The 12,659-nt window shown below is 42.5% G+C and overlaps 1 protein-coding gene across 2 annotated transcripts in view; it reads right to left on the minus strand.

Moving 5' to 3' along the window:
* Positions 1-12,659, minus strand: part of HSD17B3 (hydroxysteroid 17-beta dehydrogenase 3) — a 350,724-nt gene that overhangs the window by 16,198 nt on the left and 321,867 nt on the right. For both annotated transcript variants that reach the window (XM_029617712.1, XM_029617702.1), the window contains 2 exons: positions 6,231-6,380; positions 3,563-3,697 (listed from right to left, as the gene is read on the minus strand). In XM_029617712.1, coding sequence (XP_029473572.1) covers positions 3,563-3,697; positions 6,231-6,380 — 285 coding nt within the window. The remainder of the gene's footprint in view (positions 1-3,562; positions 3,698-6,230; positions 6,381-12,659) is intronic.

Genomic DNA, 12,659 nt, shown 5'->3' on the forward strand with positions numbered 1-12,659 from the left:
CGTGGTATAGACTGATGCCTCAAACGTAGGCTTGGAGTCATCTTTGTCCAAGAGAAGGATGGTCAAGAACATCCTATGGCATACATTATCTAGTAGTTGATGCCATAGGAAAGGCGTTACTCAACAGTTGAGAGAAGCCTTGGCAGTCAAGTGGGCCTTAGAGGCCTTGTGCTACTACCTGCTGTGATGGCAGTTCATGCTCATAATGGGCCACCAACCGCTGCTATGGATAAATAGAAATAAGGAGACCAGTGCGAAGATGATGAGATGGTTATTGGTCCTACAGCCTTTCAACTACTGAATACGACTTAGGGCAGGAAAGGAAAATGCCAATGCGGATTTCCTGTCCAAAGAAGTGCCCCATGTATAGGCAGGCACTCATTCTGACAAGGCTAAGCTGAGGGGGAGGGTATGTGAGGGAGTATATAGAAAATTCCCTCAGACTACCTTAAAGGACTAGGCACAGCTTTCTCGCCCAGTCCTCCTTAAAATCCAGACCCACTGGGAATCCTGGGTGAAGGGAGGAGTCCCTCACCAGAGTTTAAGAACTCAGGGTCTGGAAGGGGTAAATAGGCTCTGGGGAGCAGGCAGAGACCTACCATATGCCAAGACCTGATACATTTAAGGATGTGTTACCTGAAATTAAGGTGAACTGCACTGATTGTTTTGATTTTGTTTTTTTTCACTGTAAATAAACTTCACCTAAGGAACTGCCAGAATCTGCCTCCTTTCTCTGGCTGTTTCCTAGCTGCTATCGCCCAAGTTACCACAGTGCTATTTTATAACAGCACACACTAAAACAAACTTGTGCCACAAATATGTCTGCCAGACCCATTTTGAAATACAGCAACAGCAGGGCAGGAGCAACTGGGGATTACTCCTGCCCCATGGAGAATCACAGGGCAGGAGTGGGGATGTGGTAAGATGAGAGGTGGGGGGATATGAGGTTGGAAAGCCCCGGGTGGACTTTTACATTTAATTTTGGTGGTTTAGATTTTGGAGAGGCCAAGGTCTGGCTCTACTGCTTTTTTTTCTTAAAAAAAATAAAACTAAAAAAATTTCATTCACTTGTTTTATTTTCAAAATGAAATGTAATGGAATTGGAAATTTTTTTGAGATTTCCTATTTCCTTTCAAACGAAAGGACATCCCTAATGTCTATTACTTGCTGTGGAGTTTTGGCCTAGTTTAAAGGCTTTTTTATTTCATTGACAAGTCTATGGGCAAAATTACTCTTACCATTCCTTATAAGACGTATCCCATCTTTATTTAACAGATCTTCTTCCTGCAATATCGTGTTATGACTAAATACATTTGTGAATAGCTTTCAAGACTCATGCTCTGTTCATCAGGTCAATCCAAAATGAGTTAAGGACAATGTTGCCTGAATATATAATTAAACTGTACATTGGATCACAGCATCAGTGTTTGTTTTCAAAGCTATAAAAGTTGTATCTAATGGACTAACACATCAGCACTACTCCATTCCAGTGGAAACGAAAAGTAAGCAAAAGGATCCAGAACTCTCAGGCTTTTCCTTAGACAGTGATTGTTTAAAGAGATACTGCCTAAAACAGTAGAAAGTCAATTATCCAATTAATTGAGAATTATTTAATTTCAGATAATCAAAATTTCAGATAATCAGAAGTCATGAAAAAGGCATTTTTCAATGTCCATGCTCCATCTCCCATAATACCTGTATTTATTTTTTCAGGGAAGCTAAAGATATATTACTAAAATTATGCAACCAGAATAAACTAAATTACAATGAATGCTAATGGAGAAACACTAGCTATTTTTTTTTCTGCATATAAATATAAGTTTATATAACTGACTGTTCAGATAACTGACCCTTTACTGCAGTGATATTCACTGGAGGTCCTCAAGGGCTGCAGATGGGTCGGGTATTCATGATATTTCTAATGAATGTGCATGAGATAGATTTGAATACAACTGAGGTATGTGAATGTAAATATATCTCATGCATGTTCATTAGGGATATCCAGAAAAGCCATCCCATTTTCAGACTTTGAGGATGGTCAGTGAATACCACTGCTTTATTGTATAATACATATTCAGTGTAGGAAGTCATTTAGTAATATAACATCATGAAAAACAAGAAATACTTTTTCTGCCATTACATCAGAAATAGTGCGGATCAATGGTAAAACAATCTTTTTATTCTTATATTGTACTAATTATACAAATTAAACAAATAAAGCAGGAAAAACAAATAAGTCCCCATCTGAGATAAGAAAGATCCATAGTAACAGCTGCATGATGTTTCACTGTTATTGGTATTTGTGGACAGTTAAAATCAAAGTTGCTATCTGGCTCCAATTTTTCTTGATAGTCTTATTGAGTCCTGGTTTTATCTCATTCTATAAATGGGCTTGCAGTTCCCAGCTTCTCATTTCCTTAATGAAAGTCCATGCATGAAGCAGGGTGAACCCAGGACCTGATTAGCACATCTGGAAGTAAGGAACCAACTGACTAGTGACAAGCAAACAATTCAATAATGAACCTGAACCAGGCAAATTTCAGCCCAATCTCAGATGTGATGGAAATTTTATATTTATCAGTGCTTCACTGGGAAAATGCATTCAAAGCTTCCCCAGGGAATCTGAAGAATTTCCAAGCATATTTGCAGATATTTAAGAGTGACAGCAATTAAGAATGACAACAATTTTGTCATTGTCTGTTTATGGTTGCAATGTAAACCGGAGTGATAATTAACTCTGTTACTTGAACTTCGGTATAGAAAAGTTATAAATAAATAAATAGATTTTAAATGGCCCACGCGCATAAATCCAGGCATTTACGTGTGTGGCCGGGCCTTGAGTGGGCCGGGTGAATTTTCAAAGAGGCTTGACCACGCACGTAAACGTGGTACGCGAATAAGTGCCAGGCCTCTTCAAAGGGGCGGGCCAGGGGGGACCGTGACAGCACCATTGATCGCTGTCCCAAGGACCCGGACTTCATCGAATCCTTACTTCATAAGGATTCGATGAATCCTTACTTCCATAACTTACTTCAGCTCAGGAGCTGAAGTAAGTTGTGAAACAAAGGAAAAAAAAAAAAAAGGTAGGGTTTAGGGGGTGGGGAGGAGAGGGGAAGGGAGGTTAGGTAGGGGGGGTAGGAATATTCCCTCCCAGTCTGCTCCTTAATTGGAGCGGACTGGGAGGGAACTGGGGAAGGTCGGAATTCTTCGCCATGCGGAAATTGCAAAAGTCCCCCCCCCCCTTGCGTGCGTCGCCCGCTCATATGTGCATGGATTATAAAATCTGGCGCGCATGTGCGCAGCCCACGGATTTTCTACCATGCGTGCGCTGGTGCGCGCATGGTGGAAATGCACGCACAGAGTGGAAAATCTACCCCTTAATATGGATTTTGACTCTCAGAAATTTGTACTGGAAATTTACAAAATAAATTTGGCAGACTAATTTGGTGTGCCCAGAAAAATCTTTGCAGATTTGTTAAATTGGTCCACAAACGTATTTTTGTAAAATTTATGTAGCTGGCAGCCCTAGTTCCAGAAGTTATTGGTTGAGCTATATTATTACCTGATTCTTATGGACTGACATCTGTTTAGGCATTTTTTGGTTTTCTTCTGTCAAATGTGAAAATACTTCCAGAAATTTCTCTTGAACTCTTTCACTATGTAACACCCATAAAGGAATAAGTTTTATGACAAAGCCCTAAAGAATGAAATTTAAACAAGCATTATATTGATGGTAATTTTCTCTTTCAATCAATCTCCTTACTGCACATCTGCACAAAGGTACACATATACCTAAATGTATTAAAAATCAGATATCTCTGGCAACTGTTCTCGGTGATGCTTACAGCCATTATTAAAGTGTTGTCACTCCAGTGCATACCAGTTATAGTGCTGCATCAGTTACTGTAATGATGAACTTTGTTCTTCCCCATTTTCTACTCTTCACAGAACCCCCCCCCCCCCCCAAAAAAAAACAAAAACACAGACACAAAACCCTAGACAGCACACCAGGAAAGGAAATCTCCCCAGTGCCACACCATTGATTAACAGGATTGGCTGCATTGGTGTAGTTTATCTACATAGGGGCTGAAGCAGCAGTCAGATGCAGGATAAATAGGAGCTAATCCACCCCCTAATGCAATAGGGGATTAGCGCCTATTTGATGCGCGTCCGACGCGGAGTGAATGAGATAGCGCTCATCACATGCAAATGCATGTGAATGAGGCTATTACTCATTCACTCCGAATGCAAAAAGATACATTTGCGTCTCAGACGCACATTTATCGCTCAGATATTAGCGTCTGCCTGGAGCAGGCGTTAATAGCTGAGCGCACTGAAAAGAAGTACAGAAAAGCAGAAAAAACTGCTTTACTATACTTCTTTTTTAAAGTAAAAAAAAATAAAATAAAATAACTCGGCAGACCGCCAAGTTATGAAAACCGACGCCGGTAAACTCGGCCTCGGTTTTCATAACTGGCTGTCTGCCAGTATTGAAAATGGCCGCCGATAAACTTGGCAGCTGTTTTTATTACTGGCAGAGAGGCAGGTTATGAAAACTCGGCGGCCATTTTCAATACTGGCAGACGGCCGGTTATGAAAACCGAGGCCGCGTTTACTGGCATCGGTCTTCATAACCAACAGCCGCGGTGGGTCGCGTTAGGCAGGAGGCGCTAAGTTTGCGCAAGAGACCCTAGCGCCTTCTTCCCAGCGCAAACCCCTAATTTCCATATTGCATGGAGCCCCCCTTGCGGGCGCCATGCGTGCATTAAAAAAGCGGGCTCTGAAAAGTCAGAGAAATTTGTTTAAAGTATTTCTCTCATGAAGGTTTGTGCTGGGTAGTAATCTTATCATATTATCAGGTTAAGTCTTGCTACAAAGCTCTCAAAGTCTACACAAGTAGTGTATGAGCAGAAACAGAATGCTGTTAGTACAGTAATTTACATATACTGTAAGTGCAACTCTGTGAATGTGAACCCTTGAATTGGGTTGAAAAGGTCCAAAATAGGCAAGTTAGGATTCTATTTTATTTCCTGTAGAGCAGTTGTTAAGATCCCTGTTGCACTGTATCACAAAAGGTCAATTTTACCTGAGATAAACTTCAAATGACTCTGATTTACTTGTGGCCATCTGTAGCCTGTCTCAATATGAGCCAGACTATCAAAACCCTCTATTTTGATGAGGTTCATATTTCTAAAGTCTCTTAGCCTTTGTGCAATGGAGCCAGGGCCACTAGCCGCATATTTATTGAAGTGGTTCCCATGCTTGTCCTCAAGGTCCACGCAACGACGATTACTCAACAAGTCTGATTTCCAGGATACCCACTATTTAAGCCTTGTCTCCAAGTCTTCCCCTGGAAATTCTTTCCACTGATGACATGTTGATCTTTTTCTCCATTAGGTACTCGGGTTGGCCCGGGATGAAATTTCATGGAGGGGAAGAGAGAGGAAAGTGGCCACAGGCCCTTTCACTTCTTTTTTTTTTTTTATTTCAAAGCGATAATTACCCAGATAATTTTTGAAGATATCTGGATAAGTAGCAAGTGATGCTGCCACACACGGCAGCTAATTTTAGACCTGCTTTAATGGCGGTCTAAAGTTATCTGGCTAACTTAGGGGGTCATTTTCAAAAGCGATTGCACGCGAAAAGGGACTTTTCGCGTGCGATCACTAAATGGGGGTGGAGTTGGGGCGGAGTCGGCCCCGGAAGAGGAGGAGTCTGGGCAGCACCAGGGACGACGCTGCGGACACATCGCTGGCGGCGAAAGGTAAGGGCCTTTCTCGCTGCCAGTTTCACACCGAATAACTACACCTTTTATGGTGTAGTTATTCGGTGCGAAAGCCGGCAGCCAGCGCACCACAATGGTTGCTGGCTTTCACAGGCCCGGGCTCCGCTTCGCCCCCGTTACCGCCGGATTTTCTAAGGTCTGCGACCTTAGAGAATCCAGGCCTCAGCTGGTTACAAGTTAACTTAGTCATGCCCCGGAATGCCTCTTTTTTATCTGGCTACATTATAGCTGGATAATGACTTATCCGGCTACAATTTAGCCAGTTAAGTGGCTGAATATGACAAATCTTGCCATTTAGATGGATTACTTGTGAGTTACCTAGCTAAATGGCTTTTGTATATTAACCTCAGCATGATCAGTCATATAGTTTTAAACAAAATACTTTAGTTCCACATTATTACTACTGTTACAATAATTACTATTATCCAGTGTAAAATGCATTTACCATGATTTCATGTGCTAAGCAGCCAAATGTCTCATTCCCAAAAGTGACATAATTCAGAGATTCTCTTACAAAATCATTTGCATCCTTTATAAACAGATTGGTTTTTAAGTGTCTTGTCATTGCAGTTGAAACACCATAGGGGGATACCACCTGAAAAATAACAAAAAGAAAGACTGAAAGAAAACATTGAGACAAGGACTGAGATAGGAGCTATGGACAAAGGAAAACATTGAGAAACACTGAATGGGAATATTAGGAGATTAGAGGGTTAGGAGACTAGGGGCAGGGAAAGGGCATGAGAGTGAGGAACAGGAAGGGAGGTATGAAAGTGAGAAGGGAAAAAACAGGAGGGCATGGAGAGTGCAAGAGAGACAGCATGGACTGCTCTCACTTCCCCCCTTCCACGTTCATCTCCACCTGTACCCCTCCACTGACACACACCCATTCATTTACGCACACTCCCCATCCACTCATATTCATCCAATACACTGCACTCACAGACACCACCCATCAATGCAGCCCCACCACTCACAAAACCTCAGTTCAGATTAATGGTTCCATAGGGTGTCTTTTCATGGGAGAGGAATTTGATGGGAAGTGCGGGGGGTTAGTAGTGAATAGGAAGGGAGTGAATAGGAGGTTTCTTGTCAGACTAGTTTTTAAAATAAAGCCAAAATATCTTGTTTTATTTAAATACTCTATTTTTCTTTCTGTTTCAAGAGTTGAATTGTACAGGGTTTAAGAACTTTCTTTTTTTCTCTTACCTTCCTATGCCCTGCTATTTCCCAAAGAGAATACTGTCCCAACTGTTTGTTGGCTCTGCAGATCAATTTCAATTATTTCTAGGTAATCTCTAAGAAACGAGTGTTGCTTCAGTAGAATCACTGGCAATGTCTTCATGATGACCAAGATTCATTGCATGCCTATTGTTTGCTCTAGATTCTTTTACCCAAGCTGCTTTTTCTCCAACTTAACAATAATATCTGAGTGAAGTGCGAGAGAGCTTTTTCAATTGCTGGTGCTAAATTGTGGAATTCTCTGCCCATGGAATTAAGGCTGCAAAAAGACTTTTCTGTTTTTAAGAAAGGCTTGAACACTTGGGGGTAGATTTTCAAAGGGTTGCGCGCGTAATATACGCGTGTAACCCTTTAAAAATCCCCCTGCGCGTGCCGAGCCTATTTTGCATAGGCTTGGCGGCGTGCACAAGCCCCGGGACACGTGTATGTCCCGGGGCTTTGAAAAAGGGGTGGGAAGGGGGCGGGGCGGCGGTCCTGGGGTAGTCCGGGGAAGTTCCAAGTTCTCCAGCACAGTGGCTGTGCCGGGGGATGGCAGGTGTAACAGACAGGAAAGGTAGGTGAGGGATTTAGGTAGGGCTGGGAGGTGGGTTAGATAGGGGAAGGGAGGGGAAGGTGGGGGGGGAGCGAAAAGAAAGTTCCCTCTGAGGCCACTCCGATTTTGAAATGGCCTCGGAGGGAACGGGGAAAGCCATCAGGCCTCCCCTAGGGCTCGGCGCGCAAGGTGCACAAGTGTGCACCCCCTTGCGCACGCCTGTTATAAAATCGGGTGTACATTGTGTGCGCCGGGTAGCACGCACAAATGTACCCCACGAGTGCTCCTCTAAAAATCTGCCCCTTGGCTTTTTAAACTAGCATATCAGAATAATGTTTAAGATAAGGCATTTTTTCTACTTTGGCTGGCAGGATGCTTTAGAATCTGGAAAATGAGTGAGGTTTCTTTTTATTTGGATTATTTACCTTACTTTCTGTTATTTTATTTGTTTTTATCTTTATTTTATTATATTTAACTTTTGCATTGCTTGTTTTTTATTTTTTATGTTATTTATCATGTATTTTACGATTTTATGTACCTTTTATTAGCTTTCTATTTATTTTAACTTTGTAAACCAATGTGATTGTTTACAAGACAACATTATATAAACATAGTAAATAAACAAACAAACAATTACAATAATGATGTGTTTTGGACCTGTCAAAAAGGGGTTTTCAATCCTGCAGAGACTGCAAGCCACTGCAGCTAAGGTGAAGGAATATAAAAATTCATCAAAAACCCCTATGTGTTCTCCTGTGAATGACAAATGTTTTGCAAGAATCAACATCCATCACGCACAGTATTAACAAGTTGGGAAAAGAGCTGTACTGTTTAGCCTGCCCAGAGAACAGCACTACATAGCCAGCAGAGGAGGAAGCCAAAGGAATGCTGGGAGAACATTTAAGGAAGAAAAGGCGCAATTTGGCTGGCTCTGTCTGTCTGTGCATGGCGAGGATGGCCAGGAGTTGGAGCCAGGATCCAGGAATAGAGGAGTGCATCTGGAAGCACTGTAATCAGTTTGTCTTCTCAAAAGCTAATTATCAGGAGGGAGAGCCAGAAGTCTGTGCTCTGAGGAAATTAGGGATGTGAATCATTTTTCTGATGGATGAAAATATCGTATGATATTTTCTCATCTGTCAGATATCAGGGGGTCCCCGAAAGTGATAGGAAAACCCCACAACATTTTTTTGTGTGGTTTTCTTATCGTTTTGGAGAAGGGGGGAAGAAAGGGCACACACAAAAGAAACCCCAAACCCATCCTGACCCTTTAAATCTAATTAGTTAGAATCTCCCACCCTCCCGACCCCCCCCCCCAAAACTTTTTTAAAGTACCTGGTGGTCCAGCGGGGGTCCCAGGAGCGATCTCCTGCTCTCGGGCCGTCGGCTGCCACTAATCAAAATGGCGCCGATGGCCCTTTACCCTTACCATGTGACAGGGGCTATCAGTGCCATTGGCCGGCTCCTGGAACACGGTAGGAGAAATGGGTGGCCCGTGCTATTTTTTAAGATGGCACCAGCTATCCATTGCTCCTACCATGTGACAGGGACCGGCCAATGGCACTGATAGCCCCTGTCACATGATAAGAGCAAAGGGCCATCAGCGCCATTTTATTTACTGGCAGCCGACGGCCCGAGAGCAGGAGATCGCTCCTGGGACCCCCGCTGGACCACCAGGTACTTTAAAAAAGTTTTGGGGGGGGGTCGGGAGGGTGGAAGATTCTAACTAATTAGATTTAAAGGGTCGGGGTGGGTTTTTTGTTTTTCGGCTCCCGCAGCCGATAAAAAAAACAAAACGTTGAATTTCCCGCGGATCCACGATACCGATACCGGAACCGATTATGGTACTGATTCACATCCCTAGAGGAAAGAGAGAGACAGACAGCTGTTTTTGCTTCATAGCCAAGCTACATGTAAAATCCCAACAAGGGACACAGGAGCCAGCATCTGAGAGAGTAGAAACTTCTTTTCAAGAGATATCCAGGCCCAGGAGCACATGGCTGGTCACCCTCCTAAGAGATTGAGTTAAGTAATCTAAACTTTGCACAGACAGTATCTTAGCAGAGGCGGGAGAAGGTTTATTTCCTTGCCTTTTGTCACAAATTCAGTATCTCATTTTAACTGTGTCAGCCTTTCAGCCAAAATCAAGCATAAACCCTTCTGGCAGATACTGAGGAAAAAAAACTAGTAGACTGTGATCTTTCTGTAAGAGACTGAAACCGGGCACGCATTCTGTTTAGTACCAAGTAAACTATTTGGGGAAACTCCCCAGGAGAGAGAGACATTTCACACACTGCAGAGCTCATCTTTTTGGTTTTGTCATCTAGCTAGCTCCACCAACAGAGATTTCTTCATTTTTTTGACTGTCTTTTCCACACAATTTTGTGTTTGGAACAGGGTGCACCCTTTACAAACTGGTGACATTGTGATGGATCTGTTTCACCCCACTCTTATTGAGTACTTGATAGTAAAGACCACTTTTGAAAGCTGTGCACTTCACTGCTTTTTCCTCCAACCTTTCTCTATTAGCATTTCTTTTTTTTTTTTTACTATCCAGGTGAGTATGTTGGTTATCCTGGCTAGCAAGTCATACCCAGTGTTATTTTTGCATTGCTTGATTTAAAATAAGAAAACTGCAAGTTTATATTATACTTCACTACTGTACTTTTCCCATTTAATGTTCTGGTTGGATTTACTGTCTACTTTCCAAATATTAGTAAATATTTAATTACTGTTTTATTCTGGTGTGATGATTTTATCTGGTCTGTGGCGTCACAAGTGAGAGGTTATTTAGGAAGAGCACAGAATTGTGGTATTGAGGTGACCGGGACCCTGTCTCATCCCTCACTCAGGCTACGAACCCGAAGATAAATCATATTAGTGAATATAATTTTTCATATGGTATTCCTCACTGCAAGAATAGGGGTAATTCATAGTCCAGACCAAGGGGGAACCATAGAGGTTTTCCCAAGACCCCGCTCCTCAAGCCAACACCCTTGCATCTCACAGTCTTCTTCCAAAAAAATAATGTAAAAATCCCACAAAACAGCACAGATCAAACCACCCTTCACCTAAGGAGTAAGATACAGGAGTGGAATCCCTGACCTGACCTATGGACCACAGGCGAGATAGAGTCGTAGCCCCCAGGAAGGCCAAAAAACCAACAAAGGGAAAAAAAATCTCCAAACTTCCTCCAAATCTCCAACTATACTGCTTCCTGAGCTCTCAGGAGAGAGCTCCTTTTGAATCCTTTACCCAGTGGTACAGCCATCCCAGAACCCTCAAAGGGAGGAGCTGTACAGGATGGTACCTCCCCACTTTCCAATCCTATACCACACTAGATGAGCAAGGAGCAAGACCTTAATGGTAATGAGCCCAGAAAAGTCATTACACATGTAATGCATATTACCATGCTGTATTAATGTGGCTTTATACACAGACCCACCCCCTTCAGTGACTTGTACAAAGAAGCACAAAGTCAGTGGTAAAGGGGTTTTGAATGTACATCCTAGGGTTTCTCAACTTGTAGTTCAATTTTCAAACCTCTGGACCAGGGATTCCCAAACCTGTCCTGGGGAATCCCCCCTGCCAGTCAGGATTTCGGGATATACACAATGAATAAGCAAGTGATAAAATGTGCATGTTATGAAAGCAGTACATGTAACTACATCTCATGCATATTCATTGTGAATATCCTAAAAATTTGATTGGCTGGGGGGTCCCCCAAGAAAGGTTTGGGTGCCACATCTCTAGACCATATTCCCTTCTTTATAGTCAATTAAAAAAGTGAACTTCCATCAAAGACATTACTGCAGACTTCTTAAGATTGCAATATGCTGTTTAGTATTTTTTAAAAACTTCATAAAATAACATAGAAAAGGTGAGTACAGATATCAATTACAAACTTATGTTTATCTGACCCAAAGCAATTACTTTGACTTGGTGCTCACTAACGAAGTAATTGTATTGAATGTCAGAGTGGGGGCACATTTTAGCAACAGTGATCATATGACTGTATGGTTTGAGATCGCTAAAATGAGGAGTATCAGTCACACAAAGACTCGAGTTTTGAATCTGCAACAGAGTAGACACACCGGAAGGAGTGGCGAGAATGAGAAGTGATCTAAGAAAACTTGACAAGTGGTCTGAAACATGGCAGCTGAGCTTCAATGTAAAGAAGTGCAGTGTCATGCATCTGTGGAATGGCAACCCAAAGGAATTGTATGTTTTGGGGGGTGAAGTGCTGATAAGTACAGAGCATGAGATGGTATTAGGGGTCATGGTGTCTAGCGATCTGAAGATGGCAAAGCAGTGTGACATGGCAATTGCTAAAGCCAGATGAATTTGGGCTACATAGAAAGAGGAATTTCTGGTAGGAAAAAAAGAAGTGATAATTCCTTTGTATAGATCCCTGGTGAAGCCCATCCTGGAGTACTGTGTTCAATTCTGTTGTCCGTATCTCAAGGGGGACAGACATAGAGTGGAGGCGGTTCAAAAAAGGTGACCAAAATGGTGGGAGAACTCCATCATATGACCTATGAAGATAGGTTGAAGGCCCTAAATATGTATACCCTGGAGGAGAGGAGGTGCAGAGGGAACATGATATAGACCTTTAGATACATGAAAGATATATACGATTTGCAACTAAAAACAAACCTCTTCTACTTGAAGAATTCAATGAGAACAAGGGGTCACAATATGAAACTCCAGGGAGATAAACTCAAACTGAATGTCAGGAAATGGTTTTTCACGGAGAGAGTGGTGGACACTTGGAATGCCCTACCTGTTATGGTTTTATAGGAACTTGTGAACCCCAGGCCGAGTTGAGAGATGTCTCCGCCCACAGGGAAGAACCCCGTGAGCCTCACCATCGGTGGGCATGGTCTCAGGGAAGTGGAACACAGCTGTAAGATAGACTTTATTGGAGAGAAAAGATTAGGCATAACCCGAGGAGCGTGAAATGCAGCAAACACAATTCCAATAGCAATAAGATTTTCCCAGGGTGAATCTGCAGATGAGAAGATCTAGTAGTGACCCGCAGCGTGGAGCACATAAGGAGATTCCTGCAAGCTGGTGGAGTTATCTCAAAAGTACATATCCGGT

This window comes from Rhinatrema bivittatum, chromosome 1 (assembly GCF_901001135.1).
Source record: "Rhinatrema bivittatum chromosome 1, aRhiBiv1.1, whole genome shotgun sequence".
Classification (NCBI taxonomy): domain Eukaryota; kingdom Metazoa; phylum Chordata; class Amphibia; order Gymnophiona; family Rhinatrematidae; genus Rhinatrema; species Rhinatrema bivittatum.